This window comes from Rana temporaria, chromosome 2, assembly GCF_905171775.1.
Source record: "Rana temporaria chromosome 2, aRanTem1.1, whole genome shotgun sequence".
NCBI classification, from domain to species: Eukaryota; Metazoa; Chordata; class Amphibia; order Anura; family Ranidae; genus Rana; species Rana temporaria.
In genome coordinates, this window is record NC_053490.1 from 111,650,726 (window position 1) to 111,678,087 (window position 27,362).

A 27,362-nucleotide genomic window follows, 5' to 3' on the forward strand; every position below is an offset into this window, starting at 1 on the left:
ATTCTGCACGTTTGTCTTTCGAATTGCCCCAGCCCCTGTTCAAATCCAATCCGGAGACAAAACCGTTGACAGACTTGTTCCGGGGACAGTGTCCTCAATCCGGGGGCTGTCCCTGGAAACCGGGGATGTCTGGTTACCAGGGGCGGACTGACAACTCATGGGGCCCCCAGGCAATAGAAGAATATGGGGCCCCCCGGGCTTACAGATGGCCACCATGCCAGGAGGCAGTGCAGTGCCCGAGAGCCCCAATGGTCAGTCCGCCCCTGCTGGTCACCCTAGTATAACAAGCATACTTTACTGCATACATGGACTGATTTTACTGTTGTTGTTTTAGTAACACTTTAAGCTCCAACATTAAGCCTTTAGCTATGTAAGCTTTGTTTTTTTTTCAAAGTTGTGTAACCACTAGACTGTATCCAGCCCTCTTTCTAGGTCATACAGTAGACTTGCTAATGTTTTATGTCTGGGCTGGAGGTTGTTTGGCAGCAAAGTGCCTTTCAACCAGACAATCCTTTGAGGTTAAATGAATGAATGCTCACTTGGGGAGTCAAACATAGAGTTCTATACATACATGTACTTCCCATAATAATTATTTTAAGCATTTTCTATTGACGTTTTAAGCCATTTTTATTTGGGGTGGGGGGTTGTTAGTAAAATTAACCTTTAACGGGACCTATTTGATAGGGCAACCGCTGGTGTCATTAACATTTGGAATTAGTAATGTGAACATACAGTATATGACAGCTAAGAAAATAAACTGATTTGTAATTGTATGTGTAATGTATGCAAACCTAACCATTGCTTTTTTATGCTTAATTCCATGTTTAATTTTATTATCAGACTTGATACAAAGCATTCAACCTGTAGTAGCTTCCTGAAACCACATGTGGGCACACATCATTCAAATACAGTACATAAACAGGCTGTTACATAATTAACACACAATACATCTAGTAAAACCAATTAAAGGTATTTTATTTTATATCCATGAATAAATTGGATTTATAGTACATTGTATAAGACAAAGAGAAGGAAATTCTAACATGGTGCCCCAGTTCCTTAGTCAATGGACAACTCCCCAGCAGGAAGAGTGCATCTAGTGTATAGGTGAGACTGTTATATTTATATTATTGTGTGTTTTGTGCAGAAGTGTTTTCTGAAGATTAAGTAAAAAACCTTGCAGGTTTGACCAATATTGAGACCGATGTTCATAAAGATCTGTTCTGATCTCAACATAGAAAAGTGTACCAAAAGATTTATTGTTGAGTGATTTCTTACAGAACGGAAATAAATGTCCTTATAATGTTGGGCCTAGCACCTTTTAGATATGTAAAGAGAAGACAGAGTCAAACAGACAGAGGTAATATTTCAAACAATGCTGGGTTTCTTTGCTTCTAGAGGGGCCTTCAATTTATTGCTCTAGACTCAGTGCAGACATAGGCCTCCCGAGCAGCAGAGATGTGAACATTATTTCCAAACAAAGGCGTTCTGAATCCTTTATGTGCCTGGTTCCATCTGTATTGAAGAGGGTGACGTCCTTTCCTGGCTCCAGGTACATTTGAAGTACAACTAAAAAAAAAAAAAAACTAGGTTAGCGCTATCCTATCCATCAAAGCAGCATCTCTTCTGGAATACCATTATAGTCTATTGTCCTACAGTGTCTCTAATGCCCAAACTTATTTTTTTCAGTTTGGGTAGTGTGGAAAAGTGTTAAAATCATTGTCAGGTCTTTATTGCTATTGGTGTTTCCACTGGAAAAATAACCCATGCATAGACATGCGCACAGGGTGTGCCAGGTGTGCCCAGGCACACCCTAATCATCCTGTGCAGCACAGATTCCCCCTACTGCCCTGGTTCCCATCTTTCCCCTGTTGCTTCTGGGATGTTTTAGGAGTGGGGAAGAGACCAGTAAATATGTAATTTACCGGCCCCTTTCCTTTCTGAATGAACACCGTGCGCGATCGGTAGTGTGTATTTGGGCTTTGGGGTGCACACCCTAATGCAATAGGCTGCACACACCAATGAAACCATGTCCATATGTTCTGCTGACCTCTATTACCAGCACAGAAAGTAAGGGGAGAACTAAAATGTTATAGTTGTCACTGGAACAAGAATAGAGGAGAAATCTTCTAATTCTCTCTACTTTGGGGAGATTTCTCCTCACATATGTTTTATCTCTAGACAGAAAGCGAAGAGAAATCTGCCCATCGATACGCAAACAGCAAAAAATAAGCCTGGCAGAAGTTAACTATACTCTACTCCATCCGAAACTAAGAACATCCCTCAAGTATCAGGAACATACTGGACACTCCTTCCTCAGTCTTTGAGTTTGTCTTAATTACCGCCAGTTTGCTTATCTACAAACTGGATGTAATTCTTTTAGAATTGGCAAGTGACAATCTGCAACGTGTGGCAGGTGATGTGGCAGGTAATGTGGCAAGTGACAAGCTGTATCTGGTGGCAGGCGACACACTCAGGGCTCCCACTGATTCTGCATTATGGTGAGTAGGGATGAGCTTCGAGTTCAAGTCAAACTCATGTTCGACTCGAACATTGCCTGTTCGCCTGTTCACCCCAATTTGGGGTGTTCGTGGCAAATTCGAAAAGCCGCGGAACACCCTGTTAAAGTCTATGTGAGAAATCTAAAGTGCTAATTTTAAAGGCTAATATGCAAGTTATTGTCCTAAAAAGTGTTTGGGGGGGTGTAAAGTATGCATGTGAAATAGTGCATGTTTCCCGTATTTAGAACTGTCTCTGCACAAAGTGTCATTTCTGAAAGAAAAAAAGTCATTTAAAACTGACTTGCGGCTATAATGAATTGTCGGCTCCTGGCAATTCAGAGAGAATACATTCATTTAAAAAAAGCGTGGGGTCCCCCCAAATTCAATTACCAGGCCCTTCAGGTCTGGTATGGATATTAAGGGGAACTCCACTGTCAATTTAAAAAAAATAATATGTGGGGTTCCCCCCAAATATCCATTCCAGACCCTTCAGGTCTGGTGTGGATTTTACGGGGAACTCCACCCCAAATTTTAAAAAAAAATGGTGTAGAGTTCCCCCAAAAATCCACACCAGACCCCTAATCCGAGCACGTAACCTGGCCGGCCGCAGAAAAGAGGGGGGGACAGAGTGCGGGCCCCCCTCCTGAACCGTACCAGGCCACATGCCCTTTCAGAAACGACACTTTGTGCAGAGACAGTTCTAAGTACGGGAAACATGCGCTATTTCACATGCATACTTTACACCCCCCCCCCCCTAGGTACGAAATTTAAAGGAATATTTCACTTTTATTGTTTCACTTTAAGCATTATTAAATTTACTGCTCCCGAAAAAACTGACGTTTTTAAAACTTTTTTTTGCATTGATACATGTCCCCTGGGACAGGACCCAGGTCCCCAAACACCTTTTAGGACAATAACTTGCGTATTAGCCTTTAAAATTAGCTTTAACGTTTACACAAATATTTGGTGTGTTCACAGGTTCTGGTGCGAACCGAACAGGGGGGTGTTCGGTTCATCCCTAATGGTGAGTTGAACTACTTTAATTTTATATAACAATGTAATAATAGAAATAATGCGCTTCAATCATCCTGAAACCATATCAACCATGGTGCCAGGATGATAGATACGCCAACACCAGCTATTTCCCCCGATAAATTGCCCCCAAAATAACGGCAGTGCCCCTCCCAAGACTAGATTCTGGATCCAATCCTGGACAGATCTCTGTTTTGACAGGGGGAAGGGATAGATTGTGTCCCTGTACAGCAGGGAATAAAAAACCACCACAACCCTTAGTAAGAGCACCACACATCGTACACACAAACACTGGTTAGGCTTTAACCCCTGATAGCCCTCGCTGTTTAACCCCCTTCCCAGCCAGTGTCATTAGTACAGTGACAACGCATTTCTTTTAGCACTGATCACTGTATTATGGTCACTGGTTCCCACAAAGTGTCAGTTAGTGTCTGACTGTCCATTTCAATATTGCAGTTCCACTATTATGCCGCGTACACACGACCGTTATTCATGTCATGCAAAAAAATGAAGTGTTTCTCTACATGATTTGTCGTGATTCCTCTCAAGCCTGCCTTGCATACACACGTTCGCCAAAAAAAATATTTTTCACAACACGTACGACAGTACTATAAAGGGGAAGTTCCATTCGAATGGCACCACCCTTTTTGCTGCATTTGCTAATTTCCCCATCTCATAACTTGCTTCTGAGCATGCGCATTCCCCCCCCCCCCTCGTTAAAGCGCACAGAGCAGGTTCTAAATTTTCGTTGAGAAAAATGCTCTGGAGCATTTCACGACCAATTAAAAAAAATATATTTTTCTCATCATGAAAAAGGGTTGTGTGTACGCGGCATAAGTCACTGATTGACACCATTACTAGCATTAAAAAAAAAAAGCACTTAATAAACGCTTTTTGGGTTTTTCTTTTACCAAAAATATGTAGCAGCATACATATTGGCCTTAATTAATGGAGAATTTTGTTTTTTCATTTTTTTTGTATTTGGGTGTGTTTTATAGCAGAAAGTAAAAAAAATATATATATTTTTTCAAAATTGGATGGTCTTTTAATGTTTTTTAGCACAAAAAATAAAAAGGCAGTGGCGATCAATTACCACCAAAAGCTCTATTTGTTAGAAAAAAAATAATAAACGTTATCTTGGTACAGAGATGCATGACAGCACAATTGTCAGTTAACCACTTCTGCCCTGGAAGGATTTACCCCCTTCCTGACCAGGCCATTTTGTGCGTTATGGGACTGCGTCGCTTTAACTGACAATTGCCTGGTCATGCAACGTTGTAGCTAAACAAAATTGATATCCTGTTTTCCCCCCACAAATAGAGCTTTCTGTTGGTCGTATTTGATCACCTCTGTGATTTAAAATGTTGCCCTATAAACAAATGAAGAGACAATTTTGCTATAATAAATATCCCAATTTAAAAAAAAATAAAAAATGTCTTCATCAGTTTAGGCCAATATATATTCTTCTACATATTTTTGGTAAAAAAAAAAAATCGCAAAAGGCTTATATTGATTGATTTGAGCAAAAGCTAAAGCGTCTACAAAATAGGGGATAGATTTATGGCATTTTTATTATTTTCTTTTTTTTTTACTAGTAATGGCGGCGATCTGCAATTTTTATTGGGCCTCCGACATTGCAGCAGACAGGTCAGACACTTTTGATACATTTTTTGGACCATTGATATTTATACAGCGATCAGTGCTATAAAAATGCACTGATTACTGTATAAATGTCACTAGCAGGGAAGGGGTTAACACTAGGGGAGCGATCAAGGGGTAAAAATGTGTTCTCTCTCTGTGTGTTCTAACCGTAGGGGGGATGGGACTGACTTGGGGAGGAGACCGATCGGTGTTCCTATATACTATATACTAGGAACACACGATCTGTCTCCTCTGCCCTGACAGGATGTGTATTTGTGTGTTTACGCTGAGATCATGAACATTGGCTCCTTGGGGACATGGCAGTGCACTTGTGCCCCTATACTCATTAAAGCGCGAGCCGTAAAGCTACGGCGATTTGCGCAGGAGTGCCATTCTGCCGGCGGGCAGTGGGCAAGTGGTTAAAATAATGCAGTGCTGTATCACAAAAAATGGCCTGGTCATGAAGGGATGGTTAATGAGTAGTGTCTTTTTTTTGGGGGGGGGGGGGGGATTACCTTACATTTAATATTTTACTTTGAATAATTGACTCTCTTATTATCTCATTTCTAATCTATTATCTAATTTCTGAAAAATTTGTCACGTGACCTTCATGTGGAATTTAGAGAATTTAACCCATTGTGTGCTGCCCTCTGCACTGCTCCTACACACACTGTCCCATCACACCCACTGTACTTCTCTCCTGCATATAGTGAACACTAATGCCTTGTACACACGACTGCATTTTTTCATCGGATATTCCGACCGTGTGTGACTTTTTTCCGTTGGAGTTTAGAAATAGAACATGTTCGGAAATTCTGATTGTGTGGAACTTCGACGGAGAAAAAAACACGCATGTTCAGAATCAAGTCGACGCATGCTCGGAAGCATTGAACTTAATTTTTCTTGGTTCATTGTAGTGTTTTAGGTCACTGCGTTTTGGACGGTCGGAATTTGGTCTGACAGTGTGTAAGCAAGACAGCTTGAATGGAATTCCGACGGAAAATTCCATCGGATTTTATCTCATTGAAAATTCCAATCATGTGTACAGGGCATTAGACACTTTCTCAACTTAATGTTGCTAATGAATCATGACCCGACGTGATTGACGTTTTGAACGAACGGCGCATGAGCCGTCCGTGGACGTATCCCAGTGCGCATGCTCCAAATTACGCCGCAAAGACTCATTGGTTTCGACGTGAACGTAACCTACGCCCAGCCCTATTCTGAATCGATTTACGCAAACAACGTGAAATTCGACGGCGGGTCTGACACCCATACTTAACATTGGCTGCGCCATCTTTTTGGTGGAATATCTTTAGGCCTGAAAACGCCTTACGTAAACGCCGTATCTTTACTGCGACGGGCAAGCATACGTTCGTGAATAGGCGTATCTCTCTGATTTACGCATTCTAGGCGTAAATCAGAGTACACGCCTCTAGCGGCCGGCGTAAATAGACAGCTAAGATACGACGGCGCCGGCGGTCGTATCTTAGCTACATTTAAGTGTATCTCAATTTGAGAATACACTTAAATATAGGACGGCGCAGATTCGGAGTTATGACGGCGTATCTACTGATACGCCGGTGTAACTCTACGTGAATCTGGCTAATGGTGAGTACTAGGCTTTAGGCTTTGGTTCTACATTACTAGGGATTATAATAGGCTGATACTAAGCCAAATTTATGTACTTACACTAGCTGCATTTAAAAAATCATATTTTTTTTATTAATTTATAGCTGCATCAATGTGTGCCCTTTTCTAGCTTTAGCAATAACCAGTTTTATGATAATTTCTATGTAGAAACACTTACTAAATCTTTCATTTTCGTTGTTTTGGGTACTATTTGTCTTCTAGAAAGGTTATGCAGCTGCTGTGCTTTTTCTCTCTTGACTCTTTTATGTCTGTACTTGATAGCTTTGCAGATATTCCTAAAAATAAAGAGAATGTACATGATTTCCGTCCTCTGGATAAGCATATAATATTTTATTATAGACATTAGTTAGTTCCCCGCTTAACATAGTCATTTCAAAAAGTAGATATTTTTTTCAGCACATTTAAACAGGCAAACATTAGAAATTTAAGCAAACAGTGCCTATAAACAAAGGTAATATATACTTGACTAAAACACAAGGAGAATGTGCCTTTTTAAATCATTTATTAAAAAAAAATATCAGAAGGTGTGATGTAAGAAAAATTATAATGTTAATAGATATCTTCTATTTTTGTTTTTTTATCAAAGAAAAACTGGCCCCAAATAGTAAAAAAAAAAAAAAATTAAATTTAGTGCTACATTTCTTGCCATTACCATGATCCACCACCAGGGTTGCTAACTGTTCGCACTTTAGAGTGGAGTTCCACTACTATAAAAGTCAGCAGCTACAAAAAGTATAGCTCCTGACTTTTATTAATCGGACACTCACCTGTCCCAGGTTCCAGTGATGTGAGCGTACGAAGCCCCTCTCGTCTTCCCCTCCTCTCAGCGGCGCCAGCATCGTGACTGTGGGCACCCGGCTGTGGCTTCACAGCCAGGCACGCACTGCGCATGAGCAAACCACGCTACGTGCCGGGATTGGCCGGGCAATCATTTGGGACCTGCGGCATGTCCCAGATGAATGCCGAGAGGGAGGGGTGAACTTCCGTCGCTGCGGTTCCCCCGGGAGGAAGTGGGAGCTGGAACCCCTCCCACAAAAAATGACATGAAAATGTGGCATGTTAGGGGGACACCTTTCCTTAAAGCGGAAGTTCTATTTTTGGGCGGAACTCTGCTTTAACAGACAGTTTGTAAAAATTGCCCAGTTTACCAGCTCTCTCTCCTCTCTTGAGTGGTTTATTCATATGTTTTTCATCACGATCATCACGATTTTTTAGTGCAGTTTTTTCATATTATTTTGTTATTGCTGGATGTGTATATCTCACGTTTTTGAACTGCTGCTGTTTTTTCTTTTCTTTTCTTTAATTATTTATTTACATTAGGTTAGCGCTGTATTTTTCCATTCTACAATTTACCAGCTGTCCGTTATAGATGACGGCTGCCCATAAGAAGTATGGCTGCGGGCTGGCTTCGGAACTGCGCATGCACAGTTGCAAAACCGTCCGGCTCAGGTTTGGGCAAGCTCGGGACCCCAGACAGGTTCGGACAGGCTCAAGGCTCACTGCTCATGTGACCTGCGCTGGGATCTCAGTGCGACAGTGACATTAGTGCCGGAAGTATGGTAAGTGACTGAGGCCTCGTACACGACCGAGGAACTCGTCGTAAATGAAACATCATTTTCCTCGACGAGTTCCTTGTTAGGCTTGTCGAGAAACTTGACAAGCTCTCTTTGCGTACACACGGTCAAAACCAAATCTCGTTGTTCTCAAACGCAGTGACGTACAACACATACACCGGCAGGGGAAGTTCGATTCCACTGGCACAACCCTTGGGGCTGATTTTGCTAATCTCATGTTACTGCGTGTTAAGTAAAAGTTTGGTAAGAGACGATTTTCACTTTTCAGTCTGTTACAGCGTGACAAATGTGCTATATCCATTACAAACGCTACTTTTACCGAAGGTGCGCTCCCGTCTCATACTTTATTCTGAGCATGCGCGGGTTTCTAAGCATACACACGAACATGTTTCTCGTCGAAAACCAGCCGACGAGGAACACGACGAGGAAATTGAGACTCCCGAAGAGGAAAAAGAGAACTTGTTCTTTTTTTTTCTCGTCAAAATTCCTCGACAGTTTTCTCGATGAAAAACATACACACGACCGTTTTCCTCGGCAAAAAAGCTCTGCCAACAAGTTTCTTGATGGATTCTGTCGAGGAAAACGGTCGGGTGTATGAGGCCTGAGAGACTTCCCCTTGTTTACATCCAAGTTGACCTCCCCTCCCTCACCTACCAATCTCCCCTTCCCCAAGCTGTGTGCCAGCTATGTGGGGCCTGGGCCTGGTATTATAATACATCTCTCTGCATACTGTCTATAGGGGCCCCAAAGGTGCCTTGTCTGTAGGGGCTCCAGAGGTCCCTGTGTGCTATCTATAGGGGCCCCAGAACTACCTGTGTATTGTTTATAGGTGACCCGGTGCTCCCTGTGTACCGTCTTTAGTATTCCCCCTTTACATCAGGGTCCACAGTGTTCACCCTTACACTATAGGTTGGAAAAACACCTAATTTTGGGCTCAGTCTGGACCCACACAAGTGTAAACCTTGGCTAACTGATGGAAACCTTGGCTAACTGATGGCTGCGTGTTGTGACATTTAAAACTACCTAAAGCAGAACTAAATCCTCCTGTTCTTTACAGCCAAGTAAGCTGCCATCTTAGTTTGATCTGCAGATGCCACAGTGCTGCACGTGGTCAGTTATGATGCCAGCCATTTGCTCATTTGGCAGTTCGGTTGAGAACCAACATAAGCACACTAGTATACTAGTTCTTATTTGAGGCATGCCGTGAATGTAACGGTTTTGGGATACAGTTACTAAAACGGGTTTATTTCCAATTTAAATAATTCAGGAGCCAGGTGGTTTGAGACCGTTTTTCTGTTAGGGCTAGTTTGCACTTGCTTCAAAACATGGCTTCGGACAGGCTTTGTTAAAGCTTTCTTGACGCCAGTTAAAGCCCCTGTCACTAAATAGAATCGTTACCTTACAGTCCTGTTTACACCTGCTTTTGCTTGGTGCTTCGATGAGGCTTTGATGAGGCTTCGGTGAGGCTTTGGTGGGCTTCAATGAGGCTTCAGTGGGGCTTCGATGAGGCTTCTGTGGGACTTTGATAAGGGTTTGGTGGAGCTTCGATGAGGTTTCGGTGGGGCTTCAAGTGAGCTTTGCCATAGATTTCTATGGAGGCTTTGAAGCACCACTAAAGCTACATTGGGCATACTTTTTGAAGCAAATGCAAGGTGTAAACGGGACTGTAAGCTAACCATTTTATTTAGTGACAGGGGCTTTGAATGGCGTTCAGAGAGCTTTAACAAAGCCTGTCCAAAGCCTTGTTTTGAAGCAAGTGTAAACTAGACGTGTTGAAGCCAAGTGTAAATGAGCCCTTAAGAAATGTATATATATATATATATATATATATATAAATATATATATATATATATATATATATATATATATATATATATATATATATATATATATATATATATATATATATATTAAAGCAAACAGAGAATAAATGTTTATAATTATTATTTCAAATATTAATCAAAATTAAACTTTAATTTATTTCAGTCACAATACATTTGCAACTACATGTGGCATTTATTGGCATTTCAAAGCTTGCTATGCAGAGAACAGATCGGTATACTTTACCTTCTGACGAGTCTAGCTGACTATCTTGCTGCCTCCCCGGTGAGTTATTCTCTTGTTGGCCATCCTGCATAAAACAGCGACATGAGCTCATCTGCTGAGACGCGTGAATCGGAGCTGTGTTACCATGGCAACAACACCCCAAGTTGGGCCTGTTATCCACACTGTTCTGGCTCTGTGGGGTACTTTCATCTTCCGAGCCTTGTTTACAAAAATGATGATCTGCTAATAGCTGCAGTTCTGAAAAGGAAGAGTAATGGTCAGACAAAGGTTTACAAAAAGGCCAAAAAAACTTCATGTATGATCACAGGCAAACAATGTACGGCGTGTGATCACTACTCACTAGTTTCTCAAATTACCACTAGATGTCACTATATTCAAACATGTTTAACTAAGAAGTTGATTATTAATTATTTAAGAATACAGTACAGTTGACCTAAATGTTAAATGATTCTTTGCCTTCCGCAAGTATGTCAAAGCTGCATAATAGAGGAGGCATGCATGCTGAGAGCTAAACTACATAAAAATGGTTAAACTTGTGCTACATTTATCTGGTAGAATTTGCAGACACCGGAGCTATATACAGCTTGTCCCCCGTCAGGTGCCCCAGGTCTTAGATCTGGAGCCATCTCCCCCATAACCGATTAAGTCTGTAGGCCCTTTCCTCCCTAAATCCCCTCGAGTTTCAGAAGTTTTTTTATAATGTGCGGTTCCGCACATTATATTGCTTGTAGTCTACCCTAATTAATTACACATCATTTTTTGAGGGACAGAGAGAGGGTTTTAATTTGGATTAATATAGTTTTTTCTTGGTTGTTATTATCCAGTGATTTTATCTCGCACACAGTGCTTATGTAATGTGTAATTACATCTCATCTCACTATCTCATTATGAAATACTTACCTTAGAACGATGCATCGATAACTTACCTGGTCCACACCGAGGTAGCTGACATGTTGCCTCGGCGTGTCTTCCCAGTATCGCGGCTCCAGCGCTGTGAGTGGCTGGAGCCGCAATGTCGTCACTCCCGCGCATGCGCGTGGGACACTTCTTTCTAGCAAGGTCCGGCGTCTGCCGAGTCTTAAGCCGAGAATCCCCTGTGCGCATGCGCCAATGCAGTCAGCGGCTCATTGCAAGGGGAATATCTCCTAAACCGTAAAGGTTTAGGGGATAATTTTTTTACCTACAGGTAAACCTTATTATAGGCTTATCTGTACAGTAGGTAAAAGTGGAAAAAATGACCATACAACCACTTTAAGGAGAGCTTTATTCCCCTTTTGATGTTACATTGTGAAAAACTAATTTGTTAGTGTAATATTCCGATAAGTTTAGGTTGGCTTGACGAAAGCACAATAGCGACCTGTTCATTGGTTTGGTGATCGAAATAACTAAATAAATCGAATGACATTGCACTCATTGCTTTTGCTGTGAATGCAAATGAAAATGTTATAATATATATATATATATATATATATATATACACACACACACATACATATCTCACAGAGGACGAGGGGGCACTCTTTACGTCTAGAGGAAAATAGATTTCATCTCCAAATACGGAAAGGTTGCTTTACAGTAAGAGCTGTGAAAATATGGAACAGACTCTGGCCAGCTCAGTAGATTGCTTTAAGAAAGGCCTGGATACTTTCCTAAATGTACATAATATAACTAGATACAAATATTTATAGGTAAAGTGGATCCAGGGAATATCCCATTCCCACATGGGGGATCAGGCAGGATTTTTTCCCTGCTGGAGCAAAATGGATCATGCTCTGTTGTTTTTTTAGGATTATTTTTTTTCTTCCCTTTCATTGGTTGAACTAGATGCTCTTGTGTCTTTTCTCAACCAGACTATGTAACTATATATATATATATATATATATATATATATATACACACACACACATACAGGTATTTTACATATACAGAGACACCCCAATTCTAAGTACACAATGGGGTTTATTTACTAAAGCTGGAAAGTAAAAAATCAGGCTCACTTAGAAACCAATGAGCTTCCAGGTTTTATTACCAAAGCTTAATTGAACAAGCTGGGGTTAGAAGCTCATTGGTTTCTATGCAGAAGTGAGCCTGATTTTGCACTTGTGTACTTAAAAGTGGGGTATGCCTGTATATTGTACATTCACATCAATCCCTAGGAACTTACAATGCAATATACACTATAATACCAAAAGTATTGGGACACCTGACTTTACACGCACATAAACTTTAATGGCATCCCAGTCTTAGTACGTAGGGTTTAATATTGAGTTGGCCCACCCTTTGCAGCTATAACTACTTCAGCTCTTCTGGGAAGGCCATCCACAAGATTTAGGAGCGTGTCTATGGGAATGACCATTCTTCCAGAACCGCATTTGTGAGGTCAGGCACTGATGTTGGACGAGAAGGCCTGGCTCACAGTCTCCGCTCTAATTCATCCTAAAGGTGTCCTATCGGGTTGAGGTCAGGACTCTGTGCAGGCCAGTCAAGTTCTTCCACCCCAAACTCACTCAATCATGTCTTTATGAACCTTGCTTTGTACAATGGTGCGCAGTCACGATGGAACAGGAATGGGCCATCCCCAAAACTGTTCCCACAAAGTTGAGAGCATGAAATTGTCCCAAATGTCTTGGTATTTTTTTTAACCACTTTGTTTCCAGGGCAATGTTTTACTTTTTCACACACATTTTGAAATTAGCATTTTATTGCTAGAAAATTACTTAGAACAACTAAACAATTCTACATTTTCTGAAGGAATATTTTTAGTGGAGACAATCAGGATATAAAACTCAAATCTTGGTAAAATATAAAATATAGGATTGGGTCTTGTTAATAGATACTAAACCTATTAAAATTCAAAATTGCTGCCACTCCCATGAAATGGAAAATAACTGGTACCTAACATTGTTGATAAGTGATGCTTTAAACGCTATTACAGGTTATCAATTTAGAGTTAACTATGAATGATGGCCCTAGAAGTATTGCTCTCTCTGGCATTGGTGGTATATGTGTGACACAACTGTTGTTTACATACACATGTGGCCCTATGTGTCCATTTTCATTCATGTGTCTGCACTGGGTAGTGGAGTAGCTAGGCATTCTCTGAAATTTTATTTATTCTATTACATTTATTTTAATTTTTTAGCCCATATGTCAGTGTGCCTCCATGGTTCTTCAGGGGTGCCTTGGCAAAATGCCTAAAAATTGCCCAAACATTGTATACAAGCTAGCATGTGGGCCAAGTCTGCCTTTTAGTTACACAATGCCGCCGGCATCCTAGCAACTAATGACTTTATCGGTTAATAAGGAGGACATTGGGCACCTGCACAGCATCCTTGTTTGTCCCTCTCTGTCACCACTGGGATCATATCAGCGAGTGAGGGAGAGAAACTGAGGGAAAAGAGAAACATTGGAAAACAATTCACTGCCAGTGTGCAAAAGTGTATTTGCTTTGAAAGAATAAATTGACACCAATGTTAGCTGTTCTAAGTATGTTTATGTTGCTGCATTGTGTAAAACTATTATAGTTTTATATATTTTAGAATGGGGTACCAAAGATATTGCAGAATTTTAAAGGGTGCCTTGACCGGGAAAAGGTTAAGAGCATAGGTGTGCACAGTATATTGCATTAGGGTGTGCACCCCAAAGCTCAAACACACATGCTGCACTGGACAGTGAATGAATGAGAAGTGCTTTGTGCTAAAATGCTTCCTGTTTATTCATACAACAACAACACAGTTTACTATGCTTCAGTTATAAATGAAGACAGTGAATGGTTGGTACTGATCACTCACTGTGTTTATTTAGGAAGGAAGGGGCTTGATGGCCCCTTCCCCGCTCTCCATCCTGAAATGATCCCTCATAGCAGCTGGCGGAAAAGGAGAGGAGGGGAAGCTGGCAGAGCACACATGGGGCCGGGCAGCAGAAAGAAGAGGGACATAAGGGGCGGAGGGGGCAGCATTTAATGTTACCAATCCCCTATATTTTCCTCCTGTGGCAGCTGAATGCCAGTGGGAGTGAGAGGAGTAAAAGCCTGCTTTCAGCTTTTTTCAGGAGGAAAATAGAGATCGATCCACCAAATTAGGATTTGCCTAGGCACACCCTGTGCGCACGCCTATGGTTGAGAGCCACTGTCCTATGTGATAGCATGGGCAGGTTGTCAGAACATTTGGGGCTAAAAGAATACATATAAGATTGCACATTTTATATGTTTCATAGTGTTCCATATTCATATATATGTTTAGCAGAAGCGACACCATTTTGTGTCTTAAAGTGGAGGTCCACCCGAAAAGTTAATTTTTAACATTAGATTGATGCTCATTTTGTCAAGGGGAATCGGGTAGTTTTTTTAAAATCGAAGCAGTACTTACCGTTTTAGAGAGCGATCTTCTCCGCCACTTCCGGGAATGGGCTGCGGGACTGGGCGTTCCTATTTGATTGACAGGCTTCCGACAGGCTTCCGACGGTCGCATACATTGCGTCACGATTTTCCGAAAGTAGCCGAACGTCGGTGCGCAGGCGCCGTATAGAGCCGCACCCACGTTCGGCTTCTTTCGGCTACTCGTGACACGATGTATGCGACCGTCGGAAGCCTGTCAATCAAATAGGAACGCCCAGTCCCGAAGACCATACCCGGAAGCGGCGGAGAAGATCGCTCTTTAAAACGGTAAGTACTGCTTCGATTTTAAAAAACTACCCGATTCCCCTTGACAAAATGAGCATCAATCTAATGTTAAAAAAAAATTCAGGTGAACTTCCGCTTTAAGTTGAGTCACAGTTCAAAACCTGTGAATAAGGCTGTGTTACCAGAAGGACTTTATGTCTCACAAGGGGGGTGTATAATCCTTTAGGCATGAGCATTTCGTTTCGTTCCGAATCGAAATTCGGACAAATTTTTCAATATTCGGACGTTCGGATGCATACGAATTCCCGAATTGTAATATAACGAATTTAACCGAATCCGAACAAACGTTTTCGAATCGAAATTCGATCGAATTCGAAAACAAATTCTATTCGACTTGAATTCGAAAACAATTCAATTCGAAAACACATTCGAATAAAAATTGAAAGCAAATTTGAATCAAAATCTAAAAAATATAAATCGATTTCTAAAAAAGAATACAATAAAATAGAATATAAAATAGTAAAACAATAGAATGAAAATCAAAGAATAGTAAAGAACAGAATTGAATTTAATAGAATGTAATCAAATACAATAGAATATGACCTGGCTTCTTCTATACATCTTCTATCTATCTATCTTCCATTTTCTGAAATTCGAAATTCATATATAATGAACTCAAATTCGAATAAAAAAATATTAGAAGAGTAGAATAATAAAATATATATATTTATATATATTTTCCTGCTCTATTCTAATATTTTTCTATTCGAATTTGAGTTCATTCTATATGAATTTCAGAAGATGGTTTTATATATATATATATATATATATATATATATATATATATATAAAACCATCTTCTGAAATTCATATAGAATGAACTCAAATTCGAATAGAAAAATATTAGAAGAGTAGAATAATAAAATATATATATTTATATATATTTTCCTGCTCTATTCTAATATTTTTCTATTCGAATTTGAGTTCATTCTATATGAATTTCAGAAGATGGTTTTATATATATATATATATATATATATATATATATATATATATATATATATATATATATATATATATATATATATATATATATATATTTACATTTATATATATATATATATATATATATATATATATAACCATCTTCTGAAATTTGAAATTCATATAGAATGAACTCAAATTTGAATAGAAAAATATTAGATTAGAGTAGAATAAAATATATTTATATATATATATATATATATATATATATATATATATATATATATATATATATATATATATATATATATATATTATTATTATTATTCTACTCTTCTAATATTTTTATATTCGAATTTGAGTTCATTCTATATGAATTTCGAATTTCAGAAAATGGAAGATAGATAGAAGAAGCCAGGTCATATTCTATTGTATTTGATTACATTCTATTAAATTCCATTCTGTTCTTTACTATTCTTTTATTTTCATTCTATTGTTTTATTATTTTATATTCTATTTTATTGCATTATTTTTTAGAAATCGATTTATATTTTTTAGATTTTGATTCAAATTTGCTTTCAATTTTCATTCGAATTTGTTTTCAAATCGAATTGTTTTCGAATTCGATTTGAATAGAATTTGTTTTCTAATCCGATTGAAATATTATCGAATCCGGTCGAAATATTTTCGAATCCGAATGGATTTTTCGAAATTTGGTCTAAAACGAACGAATTCCGAAAACAAAATTTAACACATATAACGAGTCTAACTTAACGAAATTGATTAAATAACGAATTAAAACGAAACAAAACAAATTTTTCTCTTTTGCACATGCCTATAATCCTTATATGTGCCATCTTCCAGGCCATATATCTTCTGGGCTTGTCACCGATAAGATAAACAAGATGAAAAGCCTGGCACAGCATGACACAACATAGTATTGTCTTTATATATTGAGGCCATGGGGCTTATTCACAATGTTGGTGGGTTTATATATTATACATCTCAAATAGTATTGTGTATTTGTAATGCCTTAACAATATATGTGTATTAGTAATTCATATATAAACCTGTTTAATACATAGACATTACTAGGGTCCCGAAAATACAAAATCCTAAAATAACTGAATAGTATTAGGCTGCTTTGATCACATTCCGGCATTAGTTTAAAGGAACTTCCCAAGGCATGTGTGCTGACCATAACCTTATCTCAATCATAATATAGAAGTTGCCGACGTGCCAGGATGTCTGAAAATTGTTTGACATACATGACTACTTATGGCGGTTTTTATAGGCCAAAGTCACAGGGGGCCAACTCTGGTTGACCCTAAAATTAGGAATTATTCCTTAGACACCACTGCCCCCTACAGGTTAATATTGGTATGGTTCAAGATGGTCACCCACCAAAACATATTGTCATGTGACATCGCCAGTCATGTGATAGGGAAATACACACCCACTTCTTTGGGGAGATAAAAAGTGATTACACAAGACAGGAGGGGGATCTGGGAGCTCTGTGGGAGAGAGATGGCCAGGCTGAGGGGAGCTGATCTCTGGAGGGCTGATGGCTGGAGCCTGATTTGAGCTGATCTCTGAAGGAAGCCGGAAGGCAGAGAGTGACCGCAAACATGTAATGCCTAGTACACACGATAGGATTTATCCGCGGATACGGTCCTCCGGACCGTTTTCGCGGATAAATCCTCTGAGGATTTTGATCCGATGGAGTGTACACACCATCGGATCGAAATCCGCGCCGAATTCCCATCGCGATGACGTGTCGAATCATTACGACGCATGCGAGGGATGGGTTCGGACGGATCGATCCGGTGAGTCTGTACAGACCACCGGATCGATCCGCTGGAGCCGATTCCAGCGGATAGATTTCTTAGCATGCTAAGAAATTTTTATCCGCTGGAAATCGGTCGGCCCAAAATATATCCGCGGATAAATATCCGCTGGATCGTACACACCAGCGGATCTATCCGCTGAAACCGATCCGCGGATCAATTTCAGCGGATCGATCCTCTCGTGTGTACGGGGCCTAAGGGGTTCACAGAAATCCTTCATTAGGATTCTCACTTCTCAATACAGGAAGAGCTCTTACATACTGGTAAAGTATAATCTTACATCCTCTATGCAATAGGTAGTTTAAACAGATACCAAATGGGGCCACTCTATTATCTTAGCAAGTGTTATTTGGATCTGAGAGATTGTTAACTGCAGTATAAGATCCTTCAGAGGCAATTAAAGAAGTAACGCATAGTTACATATATCGATCACAACATCATTGTGAATCCTAGTGAATGGCCTAATGTTGGGATATGTTTAAACAGGTGATGCATTAGAGATAGCCTTGTGTGTTAAAAAGACATTCTTGGCCAAATTACCAAGGACTGTCCACAGAACATCTTGTCTTTGTGTTTTAATAAGTAGTAGCAAGAGATCTGTTTGGTATTTTAATTTTGCACTATATCTTTAGTTAATAAATATATATATTTTAAATATTCATTTGTATTGTTTGTCCTCAGAATAGCACGGATAAAAGAATTTTGATATCTTGTATGGTAGGAAAATTTTATATCTCCCAAAGCACAGATTTACATATTTTCATAAGTACAATAATATCTTATAGTTCAGAATAAACATTCTGACGGTATATGTAGGCTCTATGCCAAGATATGTCAATGGTTCTGACAAGGTTACAGGTTCGCTTTATGAAAACATCAGTGACCTATTAGACTCCAAATGCTTCCCCGATGAAATGCATTATATTGTCAAAGGAAAACATGCTCTGTAAAATTGAAAGGTAACATCTTTTTTTTCTGCAGTATAGGGAAGAAGAAGACACTTTGATCTAGGACTTCAATAAGATGATCTGCAGAATACCAACATTTTAATAGTGTTTTATTTTCTTTGTTCCTTTTTCCCATATACCGAAAGTAATCCTCTTCGGTATAAGTACCGTCCTAAAGCACTGCCTATCATCAGCAATTGACTTTTTTTTCTCCATTACAAAACCTCCTAATTTAGTTTTTTTATCTTGTGCTGTTAGTTACCCCCAGGCTTCAGCCCTTCCTATCTGCATGCACACGCTCGAGTGTTGGCTGCACATCATTGTTTCTCTTTAACAACTCCCTGATAGTGACCACAGAGGACCATGCCCACGCAATGTATGTGGGTAGTCTCTAAGAAGGCTGCATGTGATTGGGTGTATGTGTCCTAAACAGCTCTAGCATTATGTTGGGATTATTGAATAATGCATTACATGCCTTAAGTTTATCAACACCACGCTTGGGATATCCAGGGGTACCTCAGTGTATAGGAGACTTAATCACACCTAAGTAGATTTTTATTTACCTTTTTTTCTTTAAATCATTGCAGCTGACAGGCACGCGCATCGGCTCCCGAGTGACGCTGCGGCGCACGCGCCCCCTAGAGGGCCAGAAAACCGAGGACGTCGTATGACGCCTGGCCAGAACGAGAGCCGCACTGCCCACCGTTACTTGACAGCCGGCAGGCGGCAAGCGGTTAAAGAATATACAGGTTGTACAAAACATAGAGCGTTCAACCATAAATAGCATTACTCTTTACAGATGTCATGACATTAGCAAAATTGGACAGTATGACCAATTTCCTCAACTATCCACAAATGTGTGCACGTCTATTCCTTCAGGAAAGCACAGGAAAGACAGTGTAATGTACTTACTAGCCATAGTTCACTAATACTTCTCAACATAGGAAGAACTGGGGAAGAACCCAGATGTAGGGCTCCTACAAGGGGACAGTTGTGCTACCAAGAGAGGACAACCGTCATTGGAGACATATGTAACTTTTTACAACTAGAGAAGGCAAAATCTGGTGCAGCTGTACATGGTGACCAATTGGCTATTAACTTCAGCTTGTTCAAATAAGCTTTGACAAAAACAAAAAAAATGGAAGCTGATTGTTTTTTATGCAGAGCTGCAACCGTTTTTGCATTCTTCAGTTTTAGTAAATCAACCCGTAAGTCTATTGGGTTTCCCACACAATGCTATAAGGTTTGAAACAGGAAGGACCTTCATGGCAGGATAAAAAAAAAAAATTTGAATGAAAGCTGCAGATATTAATAGACTGAAAACAGCTTTTGAAATTATATAACATGTTAATGTTGAACTGTTTCCCATTGAACTATAACCATCACAGTTGCTTGTGCTCAACCAAACCCAAGGGCTGGTGTTATAACTGATTAAATGTGCAGCACCATGGCAACTGCAGATCAAACCGATGCTAAAATAGCAGTTTCCTTCATTGTAAATAATGGTGGTGGTGGGAGGGGGGGGGGGTAGTTCCACTTTAAAGCTTATTTATTATAGTTTTGATGTGATTTAAGAGATTGGAATCACATAAACATCCAGCAATTTACTGATTATGCTGGACAGTCAAAATCAGCCGAAGAAGACAAGATTGTTTGCTGCAAAGTCTACAAAGATTTGCAAAACCACTTTAGGTTATTTTGACAAAGCTTTGGTACATCATCATCCAATCAAGTACAAGCAAAAATCTTGTTTTTTAATTTCCCTTGCGTGTGATTGGGTATTCACCTCATTTACTAAACTCTGGAGTAACTGCACTTGCAGAGTGCACAGTCTATTTGTCTTTAGTAAATCAACCCCTAAGTGTGTTGCTGGACAGGGGATACCAGGAGAAAATAAAGGAAAATAAAATCCAAAAGAGAAAACTAATACAGCAACCACATTGAAGGATTGGCAAACTGCAATATATTAATTTTTTGTTTTTGGGTTTAATACTGCTTGAATATACAGTATAAAGAACACCAAGCTATCTCATTGACTAAAAATGGTCCAGGCCCTTGTAGCTTTTCCATGCAGCAATGTGATTGTTGAACCTGTTTTCACTGCAATAGGTATCTTGTGGATGGACACAAAACAGATAAAGGATAAAGACTGCAAAAACAGAACTGTGGATTCAATACAATTTACTTTACTCATGTCCTGAATTTTATATCATGGCAATAAAAGACAGTTAGCTGCTTGCAGCAGCCAAAATCAAAACGTGCCTTTAAGAGGTGCACATCAATAGTGGGAACTTGCCAGTCTGCAAAATACAGATCTGCTTGGGGAATAAGTACGTGTGATCCTACAATTCTTCTTCTTTTTATGTTCCAAGCACACAAGTACTAATGCGTGATTTAGGGGAAAATTAACACATAATCTATTGGTAAGTTTTTGTAATATAGAAGGAACCCAAAGTACCTAGAGAACACCCACACACATTGAGGGGGGTGTGCAATGAAGACTTTGGTAGAATTTAAAATCTGCTAATAAACACTGTACTATCGTGCTGTACAAACTCTGCAGTAATTCTGAGACATCGGCACAACATGAGAAGAAGAAAAATCAATTACTCCTCCAAATCACGAGCACGCTAATCATGTTCCTGTTCCTGATCCATCACAATGATTTTTTTTTATCTCTTCCTATTATAATGTATAGTCATGAACAACATTTTTTTAATGAATTGTTATTTAAAATGCTTTTTACCTTAAAGGGGTTGTAAAGGTAATTCTTTCCCCCTAAATAGCTTCCTTTACCTTAATGCAGTCCTCCTTCACTTACCTCCATTTTGCTTTTAAATGTCCTTATTTCTTCTGAGAAATCCTCACTTCCTGTTCTTCTGTCTGTAACTACACACAGTAATGCAAGGCTTTCTCCCTGGTGTGGAGAAAGCCTCTTGAGGGATGAGGGGGCGGGCAGGCAAGTCAGGACACTCTCTACTTTGCAGATAGAGAAAGGAGCTGTGTGTTAGTGGGCGTCCTGACCCTCCTGCTCGCCCCCTCAAGAGGCTTTCTCCACACCAGGGAGAAAGCCTTGCATTACTGTGTGTAGTTACAGACAGAAGTACAGGAAGGGAGGATTTCTCAGAAGAAATAAGGACATTTAAAAGTAAAATGGAAGGATGAGGTAAGTGAAGGAGGACTGCACTAAGGTAAAGAAAGCTATTTAGGGGGAAAAAAATTACATTTACAACCCTTTTAAACCAAATTGCAAAATTATGCTTGATTTCTGATCAATGTAATCTAGTTAATTAGGGCCAGATTCACAGTCCGGCGGCGCAGCGTAACGTAACCCGTTTACGTTACACTGCCGCAAATTTCCCGATTTAGTGCTCAATCCACAAAGCACTTACCTGGAAATTTGCGGCGGTGTATCGTAAACAGGTCCGGCGCAAGGCGGCCCAATTCAAATGGGGCGGGTACCATTTAAATTAGGCGCGCTCCCGCGCCGGACGTACTGCGCATGCTCCCGTCGCAAATTTCCCGACGTTTTGTGAATCGCGACGTGAAAAAAGACTTGTGCCGGGAATTTTTTTTTTTTAAAAAAAAAATTCAAAAGCGACGCGGGAAAGACGGGCATACTTTAACATGGTGGAGTACTTTTACACAATGTTAAAGGTGCCCTATCTTTGCGACGGAAACCTAACACTCGCGACGACGTAACAACGGGAAAAATCTTCGTGGATCGTCGTAACTCCTAATTTGCATACCCGACGCTGTATTACGACGCAAACTCCCCCCAGCGGCGGCCGCGGTATTGCATCCTAAGATCCGACAGTGTAAAACAATTACACCTGTCGGATCTTCTGGCTATCTATGCGTAACTGATTCTATGAATCAGTCGCATAGATAGAACAACAGATACGACGGCGTATCAGGAGATACGCCGTCGTATCTGCTCTGTGAATCTGGCCCTTAGTCTTTTAGGCTGGGTTTACACTGATGCTGGATGCGGCTCCCAGAAGGGGTCCGGTGTGTCCCTGTTCTCCGTTTAAGGGACAAATCAGGGATGAATTTTTGCCTGAATTCGGACATGAAACAGAGGAGAGGACTCTTGTGCAATCCGCTCTGTAGCTGCAACAGAGATCTATAGAGAGCCGGTCACAAACTCCTGTCATGCGAATTGGATGCAGGGAAATCCACATCCAATTCGCACCAGTGTGAACCCAGCCTTAAGGAGTCAACTCTAGCACAAATGTTTATATTATTTTGGATAGAGCAGGAAAAATTAAGAGCCTATGTTTGGTTTTTAATGCTGTGTTCCTATTGGTGAAACATACCCTCACTTCCTGTCAGAATATGAAGACAAGTGGGGATACAGAAAATTCAAACATATTTTAGTAACGTGAAGAAGAGTTGAACAGGCCTCACAGAGACAGGAGGTGAGGAAAGATCTCCCCAACTAGGATACAGATGGGATTAAAAGTCTGAAAGTAATGGTAACTCTGTAAGTGTTATCAAAAATAATATTTTGGCTAGAATTGGAGTTGAGCTTTAAATGTGATTACATAAGAGTGTTTTTAATCTAGTTGTGAACTAAATGACAATACATTTAAAAACATTATATTTATAAAAAAAAAAAATCATATATTTTTATAAAGCTTTTTCAGGGCCTAGGTTCATTTATGCAGAGATAGATACAGTAGATATTACTGGGACATCTTTAATACACACCAAGATTTGTGTTAGAATTTACGAAGAAGGAGGTAGACTCCAAAACCTTGCCCTAAAATTACATCTGTGTGTATTAAAGTGGAGTTCCACCCATTTTTTTCATGATCCTTGCAAGACAACGCAGAACAGTATGTAATGGCTATCATTTTTTTTTATTATTGCTAAATACCTTATTTTTCTTTGTGCAGTCTGCACTTCCTGCCCCCGGCCGCCTAGGCGATTCCCTAGGACTCCTGGGATATCAGTGTCATCTATCCCAAATGTCCTAGGGACAGCTAACAGTGTATTTTGAGACAGGAAGTTCTGTGTTCATTTCACAGGTTACCATAACGGGGCAGGAAATTCTGCAGATGACACCATTGCTATGGCAACCCAAAAATGCAAAGGACCCTTTTCAAAATTGCACCGCAGCCGCCCCCAGACATGTGTGAACCAGCTTTTGAAAGCCACTCACACTCACATGTTCTGCAAATTGGATGCAGTTAAAAACGCATCCAATTCACATATATTTGAACCCTCCCTGTTAGTAATGCAAAGCAACAAAGTATTAGCTATTGAGCATAAATCTCTGCAATACTTCAATACTATACAGTATTTAATTGCACTTCCATAGATGTCAATCAAAAATGTTTACCAACATTAATCTAAATGGAATGAATATATGAAAATAAAGAATGTTAATTAGCTAGTGACATATTTACAAGTGACTATTTTAATATACCGTTTATTTAAATGAAAATATTCTTTGGTGATTTTTCAAAAAAAAATACAAAGAACAGTTTACAAGACATTGAACTAAAGCTACAAAATTCAAGGTCATTATTCTATGGGGGAAAAAAATAACAAACAAGTAATTAGCTTGAAATGTACTGGTTGATACTATGTTATATTAATGAGCTATTTTAATTATTGCTTAATAAGCCTTTGTAGCCTTAAAGGGCAAATACTTATATACACTAATTTTCAAAGAAAATTCCAGCACTAGGAGTGAGGCTATAACTTCCACCAGGAAGAAGAAAAACACAGTAAGGCCTCGTACACACGATAGGTTAACCAGAGGACAACGGTCTGATGGACCGTTTTCATCGGTCAAAACCGATCGTGTGTGGGCCCCATAGGTTATTTAGCCATCGGTTAAAAAAAGCCAACTTGCTTTAAATTTAACAGATGGATTCCTAACCGATGGGAAAAAAACGATCGTTAGTAGGCACGTCCATCGGTTAAAAATCCACGCATGCTCAGAATCAAGTCGACGCATTCTTGGAAGCATTGAACTTCGTTTTTTTCAGCACGTCGTTGTGTTTTACGTCACTGCGTTCTGACACGATCGTTTTTTTAACTGATGGTGTGTAGGCGCGATGGACCATCAGTCAGCTTCATCGGTTAACCGATGACAACGGTCCATCAGACTGTTCTCATCGGATGGACTGATTGTGTGTACGAGGCTTAACCTTCCAATATTGTGGCCAGGCCCCAACAATCACTTCAACTGCCACCATAAGCTTGAGAAGAAAACCAGATAGTAGGAACTCACAGGATAAAATAAGTCAATATCCATCAATTCCTATTCTGATTTTTATCGTTCCCGGCATCAATGGCTTACCCACATGCTCTGCACCACACGAAACTCATTGCTTGCTGCCAGTCTTATCCCTCTATATTGCACTTCTCAGTCTAATCCTAGCCATCCTGGGCATTGCTCTGATATCTGCTGTTGATTACAGATGAAGCCATGAGGTTGGTGGCATAACTAGTAGAGGTGGAGCCTGGCGGTGGAATCCTTTCACTACAAGTGAGATCCAAATAGAATTTGTTTATATGTTTTAATCAATTTCAATAAATGTGAGTGTATTTTAAACTGAGGTGATGATGTTCTGTTAATTTAACACCCTGGGTATTGCACTATTAAGGCCCGTACACACGGTCGGACTTTCGGCCAACAAACTTCAAAATCAACAAGGTTTCACATTTGTCCGATCGTGTGTGGGTTTCATCGGACAAAAAGTTTGGTCTGCAAACGGACAAACTTTACGATAACAAAAGTCCAATGGTGCCTAGTCCTACCATGTGTACAGCAAGCCATCAGACTTTTGTCCGAAGTACAAACACGCATGCCCAGAACCAATGTTAAAATCAACCAACAATAGCAGAAGTTAACCAAAGGGTGGCGATAAAGAGCAGAAAAGCCACGTGATGTTGGGAAAGTTTTAGAAAAGTTTTCAGAAAAGTCAGAGCGTGTGTGTGCTATGGGTGTGACCGGACAACTCCCTTCGGACAAAAAACCAAGCAAATGTTTGTCGGATGTCTGACCGTGTGTACGAGGCTTAAGAGGCACTTTTGTTTTTTTATGTCACTTTGGAACTGTCGGAAAGTAATGTGGAGCCAATTTTGAAGTAGCCATATTGGAAGGATACTGCACTTTGTCTGACATTCAAAAAGCATACCAGGAATCACTGATGACCGCTGTGAAGCCATTCTTAAAGGAGAATTGCAAGGTGTGTTTGACCCCTTACCGGGTCTAACCAGGAGGTGAGTGTTCATTGCACTCGGTGACAGGAGCACTTAGAGTGGCATGGAGTCTCAGTGAAGCACAATGGATAAGAAAATATATTTTTTTGCACCTTAATAGGAAGATTTTGCACATATATATCACAAATGTACTTTAGTTGAACTTTGTGCACTTTATGAATTAAGGGGCATATCCACAAAGCGAGTATGCTGGCGTATCTACTGATACGCTGGCGTACTTTCAAATTTCCTGCGTTGTATCTTTGTTTTGAATCCTCAAAACAAGATACGATGGCATCTGGGTTAGATCCGACAGGCGTACCTCTTCGTACGCCTTCGGATCTAAGATGCAATTTTTCGGCGTCCGCTGGGTGGCGTTCACGTTGTTTTCCGCGTCGAGTATGCAAATTAGCTATTTCTGACGATCCACGAACGTACAAGCGGTCATCGCATTTTTTTACGTTGTCTCTAGTCGGCTTTTTTCGGCGTATAGTTACAGCTGCTGTTTTGTGGCGTATAGTAAAACTTGCTATGTTAAGTATGGCCGTCGTTCCCGCGTTTAATTTTAACATTTTTTTTAGTTTGCGTAAGTCGTCCGTGAATCGGGATGGACGTAATTTACGTCCACGTCAAAACAATGACGTCCTTGCGACGTCATTTAGCGCAATGCACGGCGGGAAATTTAGGGACGGCGCATGCGCAGTTAGTTCGGCGTGGGGACGCGCTTCATTTAAATGAATCACGCCCCCCTACTCGCCGATTTGAATTAGGCGCCGTTACGCCGCGAGAGATAGACTACGCCGCCGTAACTTACGGCGCAAAATCTTTATGGATTCGAACCAAATTGCAGTAAGGTATGGCGGCGTAGAGTATCTCAGATACGGTGCGCCGGGGCAGATCTTTGTGGATCTGCCCCTAATTATTTACTTTATTTTATTGTTATTTATATGTTGATCTAGTTTCTACATTTGGTTCACCAGCAGCGCTATCACATTTTATTACTAGATTTCATCTTTTGGTGGGATCACATAGGTGATAGCAGCAGCCAATTTATATTTAAAGTGGATGTAAACCCAAAAAATTGTCATTATTTTTTTGATGTCACAATGTAGAGAATACGATTTCCTATCATCTGTGCCCAGTCTTGCCACACAGAGGTAATCCAGCGCTGAGCAATCCTCTTTTTATTGTTCAGTGAAATAAAACAGACTTCCAGACTTGCTTTAGTGACAGGTTATTTACATATCTTGTGCACTAGCTTGCAGACATGCACA

General features: G+C 40.0%; 1 protein-coding gene across 1 annotated transcript in view; it reads right to left on the bottom strand.

Annotated features, from left to right (window-relative positions):
- Positions 1-949: 949 nt before the first annotated feature.
- The window catches only part of PPP1R1A (protein phosphatase 1 regulatory inhibitor subunit 1A), a 264,337-nt gene continuing 237,924 nt past the window's right edge, over positions 950-27,362 (bottom strand). Inside the window, exons 5-7 of the mRNA XM_040340767.1 lie at positions 10,469-10,705; positions 6,985-7,102; positions 950-1,569 (exon numbers count right to left, since the gene is read on the bottom strand). Of these exons, the coding sequence (XP_040196701.1) occupies positions 7,014-7,102; positions 10,469-10,705 (326 nt within the window). The 3' untranslated portion in view covers positions 950-1,569; positions 6,985-7,013. The remainder of the gene's footprint in view (positions 1,570-6,984; positions 7,103-10,468; positions 10,706-27,362) is intronic.